The 21,453-nt window shown below is 36.2% G+C and overlaps 1 protein-coding gene across 1 annotated transcript in view; it reads left to right on the top strand.

Moving 5' to 3' along the window:
- Positions 1-21,453, top strand: part of LRRIQ1 (leucine rich repeats and IQ motif containing 1) — a 264,793-nt gene that overhangs the window by 13,987 nt on the left and 229,353 nt on the right. Inside the window, exons 4-9 of the mRNA XM_081084809.1 lie at positions 1,071-1,162; positions 3,346-3,460; positions 4,297-4,520; positions 8,944-9,018; positions 11,708-13,342; positions 18,989-19,141. Of these exons, the coding sequence (XP_080940935.1) occupies positions 1,071-1,162; positions 3,346-3,460; positions 4,297-4,520; positions 8,944-9,018; positions 11,708-13,342; positions 18,989-19,141 (2,294 nt within the window). The remainder of the gene's footprint in view (positions 1-1,070; positions 1,163-3,345; positions 3,461-4,296; positions 4,521-8,943; positions 9,019-11,707; positions 13,343-18,988; positions 19,142-21,453) is intronic.

Genomic DNA, 21,453 nt, shown 5'->3' with positions numbered 1-21,453 from the left:
CTAGAATATAAAAGGGGATACCAAATTAGTGATATAAAAATTTGTTACATTTTAGAGTAAAAATTGCCGGGAGCCAGTCCATCCTTGCTGTTTCAAGGGACCTGGCATATATGGCATACGGTTCTTAATATGTTTGCTCACCTTCTTGGCGCTGTGTTTTAACCAAGGTCACCTCTCTGAGAAAGGTTGAATCCCCAGGTAGGGATTTTCCCCTGAAGTTAGGGAGGGAATAAAACCTCTTAACTAAGTGCCAGGTGGGTAATTAATCATTTTAACTATGAACAATCATGCTTAAGCTACATAATCTTTACTCCCTGGAATGGAGATAAGAAACGCCCTAACCTTTGGAATAGAGATTGATAGGATTGGAATCAACTGGTATAAATACAGATGCAACAAGACAGCAAGAGACAGAACTTAGAAGACAGAACCAAGAGGCACAGAACCTAGACCAGAGCCTACACAGAACCTAGTGACAGAACATGGCAAAAGATCCTGGACAGAAACTGGCCTCAGAACCTAGAGACAGAACCTAGCGAGAGAACATGGCAAAAGATCCTGGACTGAACCTGACTACAGAAATTGGCAAGAGAACCTGACTAGAACCTGGTGACTGAACCTGGCTGGAGAACCTGGACAGAACCTGGCTAGAGAACCTAGCGAGGGAACATGGCTACAGAACCTGGCTGGAGAACCTGGAGAACCTCGCAAGAGAACATGGATACAGAACCTGGCTGGAGATCTGAAACAGAACTTTGCTGGAGATCCTGGCTAGAGATCCTGGCTAGGCTGCTGATCAACTGAACACTGTCTCCGTGTCATTCCTTCTTCGCCGACTCTGTCCACACCTTTGGGGACCCCTGGACCTGCTGGGGCAGGACCCCAGGAAAAAATTACAGATTTCCTCTGTTCTTTATTCTTCGTTGTTTTTCTGTTGTTTTGTTACTTTGTTACTGATCAATAATATGCTATGATAGAATTTGAGATTAAAGGATGTTGGGAGGTTTGAAATTTTAATATGTTGTTCCTTACTCTAATATTTAAAGTTAAAATATTTTTTCTTTTTCTAGGCTACACTTATGGAGCAGTTTCTAATAATCATATGCACTTAAGGGTAGAATTATCAACTGAATATAAAGAAAACTCAGATCAACTAATGAAGGTATATGTTCAACATTTAACTAAAATTACTCATTATTACCTCTCCTCTTACACCAGATGATATTCACTGATTTAAAGTTCACTGATTTAAAAATTAAAATTTAAATAGTTTTTAAGCAAATTATTTTTAGTTTTATATTTTCCTTGGCATATAAAATAAAACCACTCAAATTTCAATGTTTAAAAATATAAGAAATAGAAATTTGAAAAAAAAAATGAAACATCACTACTTGGGAAGTTTATGTGTATGTAGATAAAAGAGTAGAATGATAGTGCATTCCACCCCCCCCCTAAAACTCTGACCCCCCCAAAAATGAATATACTCTAGTGTTTATTGCCTTGCTTAAGGAATGTAATGTGTTCCAGCAGAGATTTTAAATATTGTGTAGAAACTTTCAACTTAGAACATCTTAATGTTAGTTTTTCTTTAAAGATATAATTGAATACTCCTAAAATATAAGAGTAAAGGAGAGTTAGCATTTTGGGTTAAAACTCCCACAAATCTATCTATTCTACAGTTTCAGTATCTTGGATTTATTTTTTTCACTCTCATTTTATCTAACTCTATTCCTGCTCCCTAAGATGTCTAAAATAATATGAAAATTATATGTATTTTATTACTTGCTGTTTTGATAACACTAAAACTTGAAATATTAACTTAGAATTATCATACTGGTATTTCATTGGAATAGATAATCTTTTCATTTCCATCTAAACCAGTGGTTCTCAACCTTCTGGCCCTTTAAATACAGTTCCTCATGTTGTGACCCAACCGTAAAATTATTTTCGTTGCTACTTCATAACTGTAATGTTGCCAGTATTATGCATTTGATCTTAGCCAAAAGGCCGAGTAGCGATACTATTATGAAACGTAATGTAAATATCTGATATGCAGGATGGTCTTAGGCGACCCCTGTGAAAGGGTCGTTCAACCGCCAAAGGGGCTGTGACTCACAGCTAGAGAACCGCTGATCTAGACTCTGGTGGAATCTAATCATAGAAAAGTATTCATCAGAATTATGTCTTACATATAATTCAGATTAAAGTAGGTAATAGTCCTGGTTTTTAAACATACTGAATAGATCAGAAATTTGTATATGTGAAAAACCACTACAGGTAAGAAAGATAGAAATGTATTAGGAGGAAAACAAATATTAGTAAAAAATATTTTAAAATGATTATCAAGCAGTTTAGGTAATTGCTGTGGATTAATATTATAGAGTGACTAGAGTTCTAAAAATCATAAGGTTAAAATACAGTCAGCTTGCATGGGAAAAACATTATTATTCACCATGAAGACAATGATTATGAATGTGCTATAGAATTGTATTTGAGAAGGGTTTGAAATAAAGTTATAGCTATAAATCAACAAACAAGAAGTGCTGGTGAGGATGAGTATAAAAGGGAACCCCAGTTCCCTGCTAGTGGGAATGCAGACTGGTGCAGCCACTGTGGAAAACTGAGGATTTTCTTCAAAAAATTAAAAATGGAACTCCCATTTGATCCAGTGATCCCACTTCTAGGAGTATATTCTAAGAATCCCAAAACACCAATCAGAAAGAATATAGGTGCCCCTATGTTCATAGCAGCATAATTTACAAGAGCTAAGACCTGGAAACAGCCCAAGTGCCCATCAGGAGATGAATGGATAAAAAGGTGGTGGTACAGTTACACCAGGGAACACTATGCAGCAAGAAAAAAAGAAGGATCTCTTACCCTTTGATGCAACATGGAGGGACCTGGAGAGTATTATACTAAAGTGAAATAAGTGAGTCAGAAAGACAAGTATCACATGATCTCACTTATATGTAGAATCTAATGAAGAAAATAAACTGATGAACAAAACAGATCCAGAGACATTGAAACATGCAACAGACTGACATATTTCAGAAGGGTGCGGGGAGGGGGGTGGGAAGAGATTAAACAAAGAACTTATATGTATATATGCATAGCCAATGGGCACAAAACACTGTGGGGACAGTCTGGGGAGGGGGCGGGAGTGGGATGGAGGGGATCAGTGGGCGAGGCGGGGAAGGGAAAGGGGACATTTGTAATACTTTAAAAAATAAAGTTTTTAAAAAAGTTGTAGCTATGTGTATAGGCATATTTTCTATATTATTAAACTGATAGCTTGATCCTCTATTTCGGTTCTCTTTAATCACTGCTATTCTTTTAACCTCTTAGATATTATCTGAAATAGAAAAAGGAGAATTTCTGAGAAGTAATACCCACTGTGACAGTCCTGATTCTGTTCCAGAGCCTGGTCCTTATGAACATGTAGATGAACATATTTTTCTAGGTGGGCAAAACTCGATATTTTTGATAATTTTTATTCTGATTTTAGTTATCTTAGGAAATGTAGAGTTTTTTCTTTTGACAATTAGGAAAATACAATCATATATAATACTTTCACTCTGCTTATTTAATTACATACTCTCATAGTTTTGTTTATGCTTCCTAAAGTACCTTGATTGAAATGTATTTATAATTTTTCTACATATATAGTTGACTGCAATAAACATACCCAGCCTTGAATTTCTTAAGAATACAATAACTATCCAGGAGCACACACACACTATAATTTTAGATTAAGTTTTGTTGAGTAGTTTAAGGCAAGTTATGTGTTTTCTTTGTTGACTGAAGTGGAACTTCCATGTATATTTAAGACTATATTTTTTTACTAGAGGCCCAGTGCACGAAATTTGTGCACTCGGGCAGGGGGGGTTCCCTCAGTTGGTCCTGTGCCCTGTTGCAGTTCGGGAGCCCTCGGGGGATGTCTGACTGAGATTGGGCCTAAGCTGGTAGTCGGATATCCTTAGCGCTGCCTTGGAGGTGGGAGAGGCTTCCGCCACCACCGCTGCACTTGCCAACCATGAGCCCGGCTTCTGGCTGAGTGACGCTCCTCCTGTGGGAGCACACTGACCACCAGGGGCAGCTCCTGCATAGTGACCAGTCATGCCGCTGTTCGGTCGATTTGCATATTAGCCTTTTATTATATAGGATTTTTATTTTATCACTTTTTCTTTGGTAATATGTTGAAATTATTTCTTCTTTTCAAAATTACTTTTATACTTCACAGTGGATCACTATTAACAGTTTTGATCTTAAAAATAATATTTCTCTTTATGACTGCAGATGATGGTGAAATAAATTTTGGATACTGTGAAGTGGAAGAAAGATGTAGGCAATCTTTTGAGGCTTGGCAAGATAAACAGAAAGAACTAGAAGACCAAGAGAAAGAAACTCTCAAAGCTCAGAGGGAAAGAGAAGAAAAGCAGTTTCAAGAAGAAGAAGAAAAGAGACATTGCTGGATGAAACAGTTTGAAATTGAAAAGAAAAAATTAGAGAATATTCAAAAGGTTTTTGTTTTTCATACTTCTTTTTAAATTAGTAGCTACTTTGAAGAGTATTGCTGTTTTGGAGTATAGTGTGGGTTTATTTTTAATTACTCCTGATAATAGAGGCAATTGACTGGTTAATAATATTTAATATGGTTTCCTTAATTAGTTTTTATTGAAATTTATTGGAATTTCAGATACTGCTTTGGATCATGTGAGCCACTAAAGTCTTTGAAGTTTTAAATATAGTCCTAGAAAGGATGATATTTATAGCACAAACTGTTGCTCTTTTTTATACCCTTTTAATTATAGGAAAATATAACAGAATTTTGTTGATCATGTGGTGCCCTTGCTATGTGGTCTGATATATAGCAATTAAGTAAAACATATTTGGTTGAAGAGGTTCAACCAAGTAAATGGTAGTTTGTACTTCAGCTCTATAATTGAGCTAATTCCTTGGACTAGACATTTTTTTGGTATGGAAGACTTTTGTGTTGTAATTATTTCTGTTTTCTCCAACCCCACCTCAGGAGGTCTACACCCTGAGGTCACTACAGTGGCATATTAGGAACTGGTAGATTTTTAGGACCTTACTTGAGGGCTATCATGATCCCTAGAATCTCTAGATATCAGGCTGGACAGACTTGTCTGCCTAACATCACTAAAGCTGATTTACATGTTACCTAGAAATTGCTAGATTTGAGGGTTTCAAATAGAGAAATTACCATGTGGTCGTCTAGGCAGTTCAGGGTATTCTAGCCTTCCATGTTGAGTGCACTACATTTCCTGCTTATATAAAAAACTAGAGGCCCGGTGCACAAAAATTTGTGCACTCGGGGGGGGGGGGGGGGTCCCTCAGCCTGGCCTGTGCCCTCTCTCAGTCAGGGACTCCTGGGGGATTGGGCCTAAGCTGGCAGTCAGACATCCCTCTGGCAGCCCAGGAGCCCTCAGGGGATGTCCTCTTGCCAGCGGGGAGCAGGCCTAAGCTGTAGTCGGACATCCTTAGTGCTGCTGAGGAGGCAGGAGAGGCTCCCACCACCACCGCTGTACTGGCAGCCGTCAGTCTGGCTTGTGGCTGAGCAGAGCTCCCCTTGTGGGAGCGCACTGACCACCAGGGGGCAGCTTCTGCATTGAGTGTCTGCCCCCTGGTGGTCAGTGTGTGTCATAGTGACCAGTCATTCCCAGTTGTTCTGCAGCTAGGGTCAATTTGCATATTACCCTTTTATTATATAGGATAAACAAGTTAAAGTAATTGTAATATTGTAGAGCCACTTTGGTCATATATTTTTTCTCACAAAGTCTAAATTTTTAGCTTTCCTTTAGTTATATTTTCTTTCTACTAATCTGATAAATATGATCATTACTATCATAAAATTATGATTTAAAAAATGACATTAGTAGGTTTAGTGAATTCCTAAATATGTGCTTTGTTATAACTTGAGGCTTAAAATTTCTGGTGGGGCCATTCCATAATTGTATAATGATGGGTTTTAAATATGTGATTTACTTCCTTTTAGTAGCTCTTTTCTGTACCCCTTGTTAGTGTCCTCTTCTCCTCAAAACTGCTATTGTAAATCTCTTTCCATGAGTTCCACTCAACTGCGCTCTCCTTATTATTAGCATATGATCACATAACATGTTTGCATTAATTACAAGCTTCCTCTTCTCTCTAATTGCATATCTATTTAGCATCAATCTCTGTACTCACCTTTTCTTTTGCCGTTGCTTCTGGATCAGTATCTCAGTAACAAGTGTTTCCTCTTCAACTAAAGTTTAGCTTTTTCTCCTCTGCTTTCTCATTTTCCAGTTTACCCCTGCTTTTTGTTTTATTCAAAACACCCCTTCCAACTTCCTCCTTTCTTATTCTTTATAAACATGTTCAGTTTTCTCCCATCCTAGAAACAAAACAAAGGGAAAACCATGAGATTACCTTTGTTCATAATATCTCGTTTTATCAAGCTCTTTAGCTCTACTGATCATAATCAGCTTCTTTAAAATATATATATATACATATATATACACACACACACACACACACACACACACACACACACACACAATAAAAACATTATATTAAAAAAACAAAACAAAAAAGGAAGCCTTGGTGGTGTCATATTCAAGGAGAAAGAAAAAAGAAACTTAAAATGGATATCAAGGAGGAAATATAATGTTTTTATTTAAAAACATTATATAATGTTTTTAATGTTTTTATTGGTTTTTAGGAGAGAAGAAGGGTGAGGGAGGGAGGGAGAGAAGCATCTATGTGAGGGAGGAACATGGATGGTTTGACTCCCACACACACCCCAAAATTGCAACCTGGGCCTGTGTCCTGACTGGGAATTGAACATGGGATTACACTCAACCAACTGATCCACACAGGCCGGGCCACAGTCCAGCTTCGTAAAAGAGTGTTATTTTTGCTATATCTATTTCCTTGTTTTGTTCAATTGTAAACCTGCTAGTTATTTACCACCATCCACTGAGTGAGACTGTTCTTCTCAACACTAACCAATGGCTTCTGAGTTACCATACTCACAGGCTCATGTTCAGTTTTTATTCTGGTCTCTATTATATGTTATGCCCGTAAAAATTTGATTGTTGGCCATTTCTCTTTCCCATGGGGACCACACTGCCTTGATTCTCTTTCTTACATGTTTGGAATTTCCTCCTTGATATCCATTTTAAGCTTCTTTTTTCTTTCTCCTTGAATATGACACCACCAAGGCTTTCTTTTTTGTTTTGTTTTTTAATTCTTTATTGTTGAAAGTATTACATATGTCCCTTTTTACATGGTCCTCTCCCAGCCTGCCCCTGCGCCCCAGCCTTCCCCCCACCATTCCCTTGTCCTTTTCTAATTAATCTCGTCTCATAGCCTTAGCTGTTTAGAAGCAAATCTATATTTATAACAAAAAGTAAACTAATTACATAACTTTCCTACAGATACTTCACACCTAGAACTTAATGTATCTAAAACTGAGTGCATTGTCTTTCTTTCTGAATCAAGTTCCTCCTCTGGTATTCTTTATTTTGGTGAGCTACACTACCATCATTGCCCAAGCTAGAAAGATGAGGGCCATTTTTTACTCTTCCTTCTCTTTTATTATCCTCTTCTTTTTAAAAATAGTTGTATTGTCTATCTTTTCATCCATATAGCTACTGCTACTCCATAGTTCAGGGTGTGCTAATGTCTAGCTTTGGATATTTATTATGTTCTTTAATTGATCTCTCTGCTTTTTATCTTCCACAGACTCATCCACCATAGTGTTGTCAGGAGGCTATTTTTTTACGTTCTTAAATCCCATCAAAAGTTCCCATAGTTCACATAAGACAATTTCCAAGGAAAATTTTCCATTACCTTTATATCCAGTGAGTTGGCTATTTGTGGCAATTTCATGTTCACATTATGTTTGTATCTGTTCTTGCTCCTGCCACTATCCAGAGGCCCTCATTAATTCTCACATGGACTTCGCTAATATCTATCTTACTGATCATATTGGTGTCTCCTGGGTTTTCTGTCTCTAACTCTACCTGAGCTGACATTATGATTTTTCTAAACAGAGCTGTCGTCATTTTTTCTAGGTCAAAAACACTTAATACATGTCTGTCCAACCTCTTGAAAGCCTACTAATTTCAAATATAATCTTCTGCATGAAACCATTCACGATCCACCAATTATAACACCTATTCCTATGATTCTATATAATCTTCTCTTTCAGTAAACTTATTCTGCTAAATTTGGAGTAATGTGTGTGAACTTGTGAGAATGTTCCCATTATATTAAAGGTCAATTTTTAGAGTAAAAGGGATTATATTTTGCTTATTTTTGTTTATTCATCAGATCCTTAACAAAATATGTGCTACTAAAATGTTATTAAAAGAAAACCACACCCTAGTCAGGTGGCATCGTCCTACACACCAAAAATGTTGCAGGTTCAATTCCCAGTTAGGGCACATACCTAGGTTGAGGCCCACATGGTAGGCAACCGATCAATGTTTCTCACATCGATGTTCCTCTTTCTCTCTCTCTATCCCTTAAAGAAGTATTAGCCACTGAACTGATTTACTATGTGAATTAAGTGGGATGGTGTGGAGAGAAAAATATTGTAATGCAAAGCCCATCTTACGAACATTATTTGTCATTTTGGCATTGTCCAACACTATTTCTAGCTGATGTTCTTTATTATGTGAATAAACATGCTCAAATAAATAAAGCAGCTTTCCCAGGTTACAGACATCTTTATGTGTTCAAAATGGGAACCCTAGGTGTTATTTATATGATGCTTTAGGTTGAGATTAAAGTTGTTATCCCAGTACTAATAACTGAGCACCATTAACTGAGGTGTTTTAACCATTATTTACAAATATATGTTGTGAGAATCATGTATAGTGAACATAATGTTTTCTGACATTTGAATCTAATATTTTAATATTAACATGTGTTCAGCAAGAACAGGCCAAGATGAATGATGAGCTCCAAGAAGAAGAGAAAATGTGGAAAGAGAAATTTAAACAACATGAGGTATCTATTTGTTGTTTTTGTTTTGTTTTTTTGTTTTTTTTAATATATTTTATTGATTTTTTACAGAGAAGAAGGGAGTGAGATAGAGAGAGAAACATCGATCAGCTGCCTCCTGCACATCTCCCACTGGGGATGTGCCCGCAACCCAGATACATGCCCTTGACCGGAATTGAACCTGGGACCCTTCAGTCTGCAGGCCGACGCTCTATCCACTGAGCCAAACTGGTTTCGGCTCTACTTGTTGTTTTTACTCAATGCAACAATCATTTTCATTTGAAATAAATTACTATAAATTTATTTAAATGTACACTTTAAAGTTGAAAAGTTCAGTATATAAAATTAAAAATTCAGTGGATATTTGACAGTATATTTGACACAATGAGAAAGAATTAGTGAAACTGAAGTAAGGTCAATAGAAAATATCTGAATTAAAGCATAGATAAGACAAAAATTGGAAAAGCAGAAAAGAGCACAAGAAATATGTGATACAGTGTAAAGATAAAAATACTTATAATATTAATCTTGGAAAGAAAGAGAATGGAGCAGAAGCAATGGGGTCTGAGGACATAATAGTTGAAATGGTTTTAAATTATCTTTTAAAAATCATTCTGAGCCCTAGCTGGTTTGGCTCAGTGGATAGAGCATCGGCCTGCAGACTGAAGGGTCCCAGGTTCAATTCCGGTCAAGGGCATGTACCTTGGTTGCGGGCACATCCCCAGTAGTGGGTGTGCAGGAGGCAGCTGAATCGATGTTTCTCACTCATCGATGTTTCTAACTCTCTATCCCTCTCCCTTCTTCTCTCTAAAAACTCAATAAAATATATTTTAAAAAAATCATTCTGAATATTCAAAGATGATTAATGATCCCCAAACTAGAATCAATACAAATAAAATCATACCTGACTATTGAAATTAAAGACAAAGGGATAAATATTATTAAAAGCAGCCAGAAAAAAAAGGCACATTATATAAAAAAGAGGAAGAGTAACAGCTGTCTTCTTAACTTAAATGATGAAAAGGAGAAGACAGTAAAATTTATAAGTGTTAAATGTTATTGGTTTTTGATAATCAGTGTTCTTTGAATCCTTAATCTTACCTACTTTCTGGATCAGTTTGATTTCCTATAATATGTATCAAAATACTTGTCTAGAAACATTTTTGGATGGAAAATTTTCTCAGTCATTGTACCCTTGAAAATGTTTTTATTTTTGCTTTCAAAACTGAATGATTTGTTTCCTTGGGTTTACAATAGAGATTTATTACCATTTAGTTTAAATAATTTAAAGGTATATTTCCATTGCATATTTATTTAATTTTACATTCACCCACATATATTTACTTATTTTCTGTTGTCTGCCAGGTACTTCTCTAAGTGCTCAAGATACAGCAGTGTATCAATAGAAGATAGCCCATGCCTTCAGGAACCTTACATTCCTTAGAGTTCTGAACTGTTATTACCATTTACATGAATGTAGTGTGCGCGCACGTGTGTGTGTGTGTGTGTGTGTGTTTTACCTCAGCTCTTTATCTTATGCCATTTTCTTGGTTTAAAGAACATTTTTCTATTCCCTTTAAACCTTCTCAGGTCTTTATTCTGGAAATTCTACTAGTCATGAGTTTCTGTGTTGATCCTCTTTACACCTAAATGGCACTGTCATATAGTCCCTGTCATTATTTTTTATGCTGTTTAGGGAAAACACCTGTTTTAGAAGGTTTTCTTTAGGCAGTCAGCTGTTAAGCCATTCTATTTTTATTCCTGTTTGAGTCCTTTTTTTTTTTTTTAACTTGAGTACTTACATTTTATTTTTAATGAGCTTACTTCTATTTAAATGTTTTTCTAACTTTTTATTTATTTAAATTTTCATTTAGTTTAATAACTACCTTTCCTCAGAAATTGGTTCTTCTGCTTATTAAACTGTTTTATTGCCTCACATAATTTTTGTTAATTTTCATCAAATATTTGCTGAATTTTATTGATCTATTTGTTTTAGGATTCCAGTGACAATGATATTTTCTCACCTAACTCCAAATAGTCTCATTTAATACAATACATATGCTTATCAATTTTCTTAATAGTTATGAAAGAATAAGATGTGTGACTAGGTTAATTCTGCAGTCCCTGTGCTAGCTCTGGGAGTCTCCTTTATCAGAACTCCCTTCTCAGAAAGTTGAAGTCTTTGGTCCTATACAAATTTTGGCTTGTGGTTTCTCTTGCTTGTTCTCTTGTGTCATTATATATATATTTTATTGATTTGAGAGAGGGGAAGGGAGAAGAAGAGAAAGATAGAAATGACGATCAGAGAGAAACATTGGTTAGCTGCCTCCTGAAGGCCCGCTACTGGGGATCAAGCCCACAATTCAGGCATGTGCCCTGACGGAGAATTGAACCAGTGACCTCTTCGTGAATGGGACGATGTTCAAGCCACTGAGAAACACTGGCCATGCCATTTTTATTTGCTTTCTATCATCAAAGAATTCCTCAATATTAGAGTATCAACTTACTAACTTGGTAGAAGCTCTTAAATATCTAAAAAAGTAATATCCTTTAAAAATTAGTTTTTGTAAAAGAATTGTATAGTAACTTTATAATTATTTTAGTTTTAGTATTTGTTTGTAATCTCTATTTTAGATTATATTTCAGTAACAGCACACATTTAGTTTATGCTGACTACTATTTACCTTTATTATAGGAGTTTATTAGGAATTTGCATTTACAAATGGAAGAAGAAAGAACAAAATTTAAAGACCTGCAGGAAAAAGAAAAAATGCGTTTATTAAAAATGCAGCATAATGCAGCTGTAAAAATTCAAACTAAATATAGATCATTTGTGGCCTACCGACAATATAGCCCAATTATAAAAGAACAAATAGAAAATAAGAAAAAAAAAGCACTAGAGTTGAAAGAAAAAGAAGCAAAAATACGACAGATGGAAGAAGAAATACAAAAAAGATTAGAGGAGGAAAAAAGGAGAGAAGAAGAAATACAAAGGCAGAAGCAAGAGGAAAGAAAAAAGAGAGAGAAAGAATATGAAGAAAAAAAGAACATCCTGAGACAAGAAAAAGAGCAACTACTAAACAAAGAAAAATTAAGATTAAAAGAAGATGGAAGAAAACAGCTAATAATAAGTAGAGCATTAAAAAAGGGAGAACAAAATGCTACACATTTAACTATTGAAGATCAATCAAAGAATAAGGATGAAATAGCCAAACTGCTAGGAGATGAAACGTCAAAGAAGTGGGAAGCTGCTCCCCTTTGGCGAGATGAAAAGTTGAATAAGAGAGAGAATATAGACAGCCAATTTGTACTGAAAGAATCAATAGGAGTGCAATTAAAAGAATCTATATCAAACCAAGAAATTTTGGCAGATCGTAAAATGGAAGAAAAAAATGAAAACCAGGCAAAACAACAGTGTTCAGAGAAATTGGTCAAGCAAGCAAGAAAATATGAAACCATTGACCATAAAACTGAATTAGAAAACCCAGATCTAAAGGAACATGGGAAAGAACAGTTTCAGCTGCAAGAATTAATCTGTCCAATACAAAAGGAAGTAACCATGAAGGCTGCCGTTAATGAGAATATAATACAAGAAACCCAAATAATATTAGGACATAATCAAGAAATTAATGAGGTAAAAAACAATGAGGCACAGAAAACAATCAAAGATAATCAACAGAGTAAGACACAAAAAGTAGAAAAAGAAGAAATATCACAACAGAATGGAACATTATACGAAGCAGATGACAGTTCAATGATTTCAATGAATCAAAAACTACTACCACTAACAATAGAACATTCTGAATGTATAGGTGAGAATGTAATACTTCAAGGAAAAGAAATTGATTTAAAATCTGAAGAAACTGAGGAGAACCCAAAAGGCAGTGCTCTGAATAGTGACTTAATTATTGATGGTAGTGATGCTCTGATAAATGTAGAAAGGAAAATAAACAAGCAAAATTATATTTTAGGTAGACAAGCTCCTTGTGAAGACTTGAGTGGCTACAATACAACAAACTCCTTGGTTCTTAAAGAAGTAAGCTCTCTAAAGTCTCAGATTAAAGAAATTCCAGAAGACTGTCATGAAAATAGAGCTGAATGTGAGAGTGGTGTGACCTGCTCTGTACTGGAGCCAACACTTCTATCTTCTATTGAAGAAAAGAGGCAAGCTTGGATAAAATCTGTTAAATCCTGGTCAGACATTTTCAAGCAACATCAACAAAAGAAGATTGTTAAGAGAAAGAGACTTGTGAAATGTCCAGCCAACACAATGCCTCCTTTGAATACCCTAGAAATTCTTCAATGTGGCCCATGGAATACTTTACAACAGGTATTTTGTAATTTTATAATGTATTGTCTTATTTAATTGCAATTGGTTTTCTAAATGTAACTTTTAAAATATTAGTGGACGGCATATTTTATTTTTAAATATAGTTTTTATTGTGGATAGTATTACAGATGCCTCCCATTTTGGAAGGCATATTTTAAATTCAATAATTATGCTCCTTAACACTAGAAAGACTGAAATTTAGTATATACCTATATTGCCCAAAAGCAGTCAAAATGACTGCATTGTGAAAGAATAATATCGGAGCACTCTTCACTTATGTTCCTTAGCTTTTCCAATAACTCACTTCTATTCGACATTTCTTTCATGAATTTAGGGCGCAAAAGAAATAAAATAAACAACTTATTAGAACAAGTATCACTGCATAAAGATTCGAAAAACAAGTACTAGTTTAGCTTATTGCGCAACTGCAACTTATCAAGTATCGACAATTTATCATGTACTTGTATGTTATCGTGACGGTAATAGAAAAAAAATGAAAACTGTTATTTCAATACAGAGCCGAACTGGTCATATAAGAAATTTACTCAATTCAATAATAAGAGTCATTTGATTATTTAAAATCCCCCCCCCCCCCCCAAGCAGTCAAAATGACTGCTTTTGGGCAATATAGGTATAACACATATATATATACCGGAAATGAAGGAGGGGGAGGTAACTACAATTATTAATAAACGCATTTATATGTTGTACAAAAAGTCACAAAATTCTAAGACATTGTGTCCTTATATACATAATTGTTTTTCTAATTGAAATTAAAAAGCAGTCAAAATGACTTCCTTGGGCAATCTAGTGTTAATCAGTGAAGTTGCTAATGAAATACTGACTCCATTTGAGATCTCAAATTATTAAGGCATCTTCTCCCTCAGCGAATCACTATTAAAACCTTTTATTTATATGTTGAAGCCTGTGTTTAAGGGCCTTAAAGTCATTATTAAGTTTCTAAGAGTGGAGGCATCTGGGGATGTAGGGTTGAATTAGAATAGGAAATTCCTGTTATTCAGCTAGGCGTTTGCTTTATTCTTGAGCAACAGCACCACCTAGTGGCTCCTTTTAGAATGAAACTGATTTCCCTGTACTTGAAAATTGCTGTGAAAGAACTGCTTATAACCATAGAAGACTCTAGACTTTCTATAAAAACATTATTTAGTCATGTGCAATGTGAACATGGTGGATATATGCCTGAAATTTAAAATAGTTGTCATCAAGTGCTACTAATTTTCTATGTTTATGGAGCCCATAGTTTCAATTAAAATTAAGACAGAAACTGACACGTGTAGAAAAACAGGGAAGAATATTTCAAATAGTGTAATATCAAAAAGAACTTATGATTTAAAAAATCATATATTTAGCTAGGGCCTGAAATGCAAATGTATTTAATAAGATTAGTTTCTTCATATAGACTGATGCCTGGGAAAAGAAACATTCATATTAATATATGTGCATTATTTTATTATTCACTCAGCAAATATTCATCTATCTAATATGATCAGTCAATATTTACTGTTGGAACAAAGGGATGGATACAAAACTGAGTCTCTGCCCCTATGGAACTTATTGTGGTAGAGAAAAAGTTATTAAAATAACCTGCAGATAAATACAGATCTTGATAATTACTGTAAATACAATTTCAGGGTATTCTGTGAGAAGAGAAGACAGTGGGATTTAAAGAGATCCCTGGGGTATAAAGGAATAGTGTAAAGAACAGGCACTACTTTGAAAGTGTCCTCTCTTTCCTAGGCAATGTACTTGCCTTGTCCATCAAATTTATAGAATCTTCTGTTTTTGTTTGTTTGTTTTTAACCTTTGGCTACATTATCTTTGGAATCCTTTTTCTGCTTTCCCAAAGATGTTGCTGCAGATTTTTTGAAGTAATGACATTATCTACTAACTCTTTTATTTAAATTAATTTTCCTCATGAATGTCTCTCTGGCCAGTGATTGGCAAATTCATTAGTCAACAGAGCCAAATATCAACAGTACGACGACTGAAATTTCTTTTGAGAGCCATATTTTTTAAGCTTAAACTATATAGGTAGGTACACTGTTATTAACTTAATTAGGGTGCTCCTAAGGCTTAGGAAGAGCCACACTCAAGGGGCCAAAGAGCCGCATGTGGCTCACGAGCCGCAGTTTGCCGACCACGGGCCTGGGCTAAGCATGGGTGACAGCCTCATGCCGATAGTGTACTTGTCTGAAAAGTAAAACTGAAGTTAGGCAGACAGCAGGACGCTCCTTCCCGTGAGTCTGTTCTGTTGAAGGAGAAGAGCACTGAGGAAGGTAAAACGCGTGAACCTCTTTCTCGTTGGCATTTCTGTTCCTGCCCCTCAGTTCCCCCCTTGGAACTCGTCAGTGTTCATAAAGTGAGGACTAACCCTTTCTTTTACTTCTTAGAGTGCAGTTAGCATCCCAAACTGCAGTGTGTACGCAGGCCGCCGGGGCTGATTCTGATTCCTCCGGTCTGGTGATCAATCCCAATGCTCTGCATTTTTACAGTGACCCTGGGTGGTGCTGTGGGGCTGGCCCATCGACTACCTGGAGTAGCAGGTTCTGAAGGATCCTGAAATCCTCTGACCACTACTCAAAACAACTACCTCAAACATAGATTTTTTCTTTGAAGCCTCAAACTATATAGTATAGGGATGAAAAAATATATGTAAATGTGCAATATAAATATTGAAATCTTGTAAAATAGCATCTTGTAATGACTCTGGCAGATGGCTTATCATGGTGTTTTCATTCCCCACTGCTGCTGACCTATGACTCACTTTATTACTTTGATTTTCTAAACTCATAGCTTTCCATCTTTGACCTTATCTTGAGCACCCATTGCCATAATTGAAAGGTCCTCTGAAGAGGACCTTTAGAAAAGAAAATTTACTCTTCCGGAATTTCGGTCAGTAATGAATTTATTTTGCTTATATTAATCTCTCACTTTGAGCCTTTAGGACGCAAATCAGATCTGCTTCTTGACCATACTCCCTTACGTATTGCCAGGCAAATAGTGGTTTTGATCAATTGACTATGGGATGGATGAATGAGAGAATGGATAAATAAATCTGGCTGAATGTTTATCTTATCTCCATATTATTACTAACTTCACAGTTTCAAGAGTGTATTGATTAAAAAGGAAATTGATATAAAATTATTTGAGAGCAATTTAATAAAGCACTAACAAGCTGTATAACAGGTAAGATCAGGGTTCTAATTTTATTTCTCCTATTTACTGTGTGTCACCTTGTGCAAGGTACTGGACCTTTATGAATCTCAATTTTGTCTTCTATAAACTGGGAAGAGCAATGCCTACTTTATAGGATTGTTGACTATGTTGACTACAGTCTAGGGCTCCTAACTGTCATTGTCAAATGTGGATCCCAAATATTTGAAAAACAGGCAAATTGATTTTTGAGAGCTGCCTAATAGCTGGTTTCATCAAATAAATTCTTAAATTGAAAATGCTGAGCCATCCACTCTATGCAGTAATATCACAAAAGGATATGACTGGAGATTGGTGATTATTGACAACTAATATATTTTAATTTTTCCAAGTTTTACTATTTTTTCTTTTATTTTTTTGGTATTTTGCTCATAGTGGTAACTTGCTTTAAATAACAACCCGAAAAAAAAGTCACCGAACTTAAGGATATATGTATATTTTTAAGTCCTCACCTGAGGACATGTTTATCATTGATTGTAGAAAGAGAGAGAGAGGAATAGCAAGGAAGAGAGAAAGAAACATCTATCCAGATGTGCCCTGACTGGGGATTAAACCCAAAACCTGTATATGTGTCCTGACCAGGAGCGACCCTTCAGTGCATAGGATGACACTCTAACCAACTGAGCCACACCAGCCAGGCAGGATTTTTTGATATGGCTTTCTAACATGGCATAAATTACAGCATTTTAGCAGCTGGTTTACTTTTAGATCAGATGACTCACTTTCCTTATACAAGGCAAATTGAAATAAACTGGTGTGATGGTACATAATTTACGTGAAGTAAGATTCTCTTTTACTTAATCATCTAATCATACCTCACATTCAATCTCTACAGCCTGAATTTTTAAACAATATTATTTCTTCAAGTTTAATAGATTTGAGATGTGGCACAGAACAGATGTTCTGCAAAGCAAAACATAATCATTGCTTTTGTTACTTTTGTATTTTCAATTTACCATAGGTGACTGGCACTCCTTGGGTTGAACTCAAGAATAATTGAGAATGAACTCCTATATATGTATATATACACACACCCATGACTAGAATTAAACCTGGGACCCTTCAGTCTGCAGGCCAATGCTATATCGTCTGAGCCAAACTGGCTAGAGCAGTTTCTGTCTTTCTTTGTCTGACTTACTAATTATTTTGGTTGTCTTTCTTACTTTCATTATAGGTCTCCCATCTATATCACTTTCCTTCTGCCTAAAATGTATGCTGTGGGCACTGAAATATCTCTCACTTTTGTTTGAGTGGGAAGGGATGTATTTTATCCTCGTTCTTGAAAAATATTTTCACTAAAATATATGTTTAGATTATGACTAATTGAGAAATTTCTAAAATAATTATGAAACTAAAAGCTTTTATTCACCCAAAGTTTTAAAAATATGGGTTGTTTCTTTTGCTACTTAAGCAAAGAATAGACTTAATCACTTCTTAATCACTCTTCATGAGCATATGATCTTCTTATTCACTCATGTAAATATGTAAATTAAAAACTTTTAGTTTAATATCATGCACAGAAAATTTCAATATGAAGAGGAGTTATCAAACTTAAAATTTTTCCAGCTTTTTCTGAAGCAATAATGCTTTCAATTTCCACTAACAATTTTTGAATTTCTATTTTGATTGTGATACTGCTATTGTGATACTACTCTTCTTATAAAGCTAATAATTTTTAAATTGTCTTTCAGCACATGGGAAACCTGGTTTAGGACTTTTGATATGGCAATATGAAAATATTCTTACTATAATTTGATTTTTTATATAGTTATTTCAGTGCATAGACTCAATTATAATGAAATAAACCATAACAACACATTATTACATTATTCCTCTGCCCTTTAACTTAGGTGAGAAATCTTGAGTTTAAAAAATGCACTGCATTTTCCTAATCAAAAAATATTTCTGATTTATTGTAGGACAATAATTGTATCCCTTAGTATATATAAAGTTGAAAACTTTCTTTGATATTGAGTTTTCTTTAGCTAAAAAAGACAAAAAAGGGAGTTCCTTAAGAAAAAAAGCATTATGAAGTAATAAGTCTATAGTAATATCTCAGTAGTATGAAATATTATAAATGTATGGTCTTCAGATATTTGAAAAATACAGAAAAAATATTATTCATGATTTTTTTTTAGCACAGATACTATATGGTTGGGTATATTACATTATTCAGTAGTCAGGAATGATTCATACCTTTATAATAGAGAAGACGTGCAATAGAATGTTGTTTGCATTCCATGGTTCAGGTCCCAAAGACCCCAAAGTCTCAGCAATATGTGGCGTGAGGCACAGAATCATCTCATTTAAATCAGATCCAGGTGGAGATGGTCTGCTCAGATAGAGTTCCCTGATCTCAGAGATTGTTACTGTTAGATAATGTTATGCACTCTAATTTTTTGAATTATCTAGGTTACAAGAGTAACATTTCAAGATTTGCCAGGTTGTAGTCTTTCCACACTGGCAGAGTGTACCAATCTTCAGCTTCTGTCTCTTCGACGCTGTGGATTAAATTCTTTGCATGGCCTGAGTAACTGCAAAAAACTGAAGTACATTGATGTACAGGTATGTCCTCTGTTCTCATTATTTATCTTGTAATAAAATATAAAGTGAACTCATCTTTACATTTGAGAAATGACTATTTTGAAAAATAACAACATTTATTAAAATACCATGTAACTCATGTTGTACAGAGATCAAGGGCCAAAATTTCTGAGAGCCATAGAGGGAAAATGATTAGGCAGTATGACCAGGGAATTGCTTCTCTCTGTGTGTGGATGATTGTTCTTGTTACTTTTTGCTATATAACAAATGGCCACATTACTTAGCAAATTAAAATAATAATCATTTATTTGCTCATGGTTTTGGGGGCCATGAATTGAGGCCAGGATTGTCTGGGTATTTCTTTCTGCTTCATATTTTGTTCACTGGGTCTCTTATGTAATTTGTGGCCGGGGCTGAATGCCTAAAATACCTTCTGTTTATGATTTGTACCTTGGAAAGTTATCAATTCCTTAATAAGGATTCAGGTTGGCTCCACAGTAATGGTTTTCTATGACTCTTGATTCTGCGCACTGGCTTTTGAGTCCATCCTCAAGGCATACTTCCTTGTTCTCAAAAAGTGTGCTGTTTTGCAGTTGACAATTTTTTCTCAATTTCTTCCCCATAGAAGGTGGGGCACCTAAAAGCTTCTTTTCATTTTTAATTATATTCTTTTCAGTTCAAACTGGTGGTACTTTCACAAATATCATTTTCTTTTAAAACATTGTGGGCTGTCTCTGCTTCTTATTAAGTTCACTCCATTAGACAAAGGCTATCCTCAAAAATATTTTTTTAAAAATATATTTTATTGATTTTTTACAGAGAGGAAGGGAGAGGGATAGAGAGTTAGAAACATCGATGAGAGAGAAACATGGATCAGCCGCCTCCTGCACACCCCCTACTGGGGATGTGCCTGCAACCAAGGTACATGCCCTTGGCTGGAATCGAACCTGGGACCCTTGAGTCTGCAAACCGACGCTCTATCCATTGAGCCAAACCAGTTAGGGCTATCCTCAAAAACATTTGTGAGAGAGTTGCTATGGTCTATTCAGAAAAGTCCACTTATCTTTCTGAGGTCTTAAAAGAGAGAGTTGCTAATGCATCCTTGACACATGACCTTGACACTGAGGCCAATACATATGTGTTGCAGAGATGTATATGTATAGTAAAAATATAAACCTACATATGAGATGTATACTTAATTCATGAAATTAGTGTTCTTGGGAGAGGAAGGAACTGAGGAGGGAAGGTGGGGAGATTTCAATTATTTCAGTGTTGTTTTTTTTTAATAACAGTTTTATATAGTACCAAATATTAACTCTTATTCATTTAGATTGAAATATCTTGTTATACTAGAGGGCCAGTGCATGAAAATCCATGCACTCAGGGGGTCCCTCAGCCTGGCCTGCACCCTCTTGCAGTCCTGGACCCTTCGGGGAAGTCCAACTGACAGCTTAGGCCTGCTCCCCAGGAGGACATCAACGTTGGACATCAACATTGCCGTAGAAGTGGGGGAGGCTCCTGCCACTGCTGCTGCACTCGCAGTCATCAGCCTGGCTTGTGGCTGAGCAGAGCTTCCCCTGTGGGAGCACACCGACCACCAGGGGGCTGCTCCTGCGTTGAGCGTCTGCCTCCTGGTGGTCAGTGTGCATCATAGTGACCAGTTATTCCTAGTCGTTCTGCCATTGGGGTCAGTTTGCATATTACCCTTTTATTGTATAGGATCATCCTCTGTATTTTCAATATTTTAAAAGATTATCAATAAATACAAGATCAGTTAATGATTTATTACATGACTAGAGGCCCAGTGCACGATATTCGTGCATGGGTAGGGTCCCTAGCGGCTACCAGGTGCGGCCTCCCTTCCCCCAGCCATCTGCCCACCCCACCGATCTGATTGCCATGCCACTGCCCGGCTCATCCTCTGAGCCCCTGCCTAGCCCCTCTTGCTGTGGCCGCCAGTTCCCTGTCTGCCGGCAGCCCTGCTCCTGCTATTCCCATGCATTGATGGCACCGGCCCTGCTTGTACCCACTGATGATGCAGAGAGATTGGGGCCAGCGCCGGCAGTGGGTGTGAACAGGACCGGCGCCATCAGCGGTGCAAGCAGCGGCTGCTGCCCTGATCGCCCTTTAGGAGCAGGGGAAGGTGAAGAAGCCCTGCTGCCGAGGCCCACCATGTTCCGCATATGCCCCCGGTGGTCAGCACACATCATAGCAACCTGTTGTTGGGTCGTTCCACCGTTCGGTCAATTTGCATATGAGGGTTTTATATAGATAGATTCTGTATTTTCATCTAGATAGTAATACATTTTGCATGGTTATTCTAAGTTAGATAA

Source organism: Myotis nattereri (assembly GCF_964212035.1).
Source record: "Myotis nattereri genome assembly, chromosome: 2".
In the NCBI taxonomy this organism is placed as follows: Eukaryota; Metazoa; Chordata; class Mammalia; order Chiroptera; family Vespertilionidae; genus Myotis; species Myotis nattereri.
The sequence above is the reverse complement of the archived record's forward strand: the minus strand, read 5'-3'. Positions and strand labels throughout refer to the sequence as shown.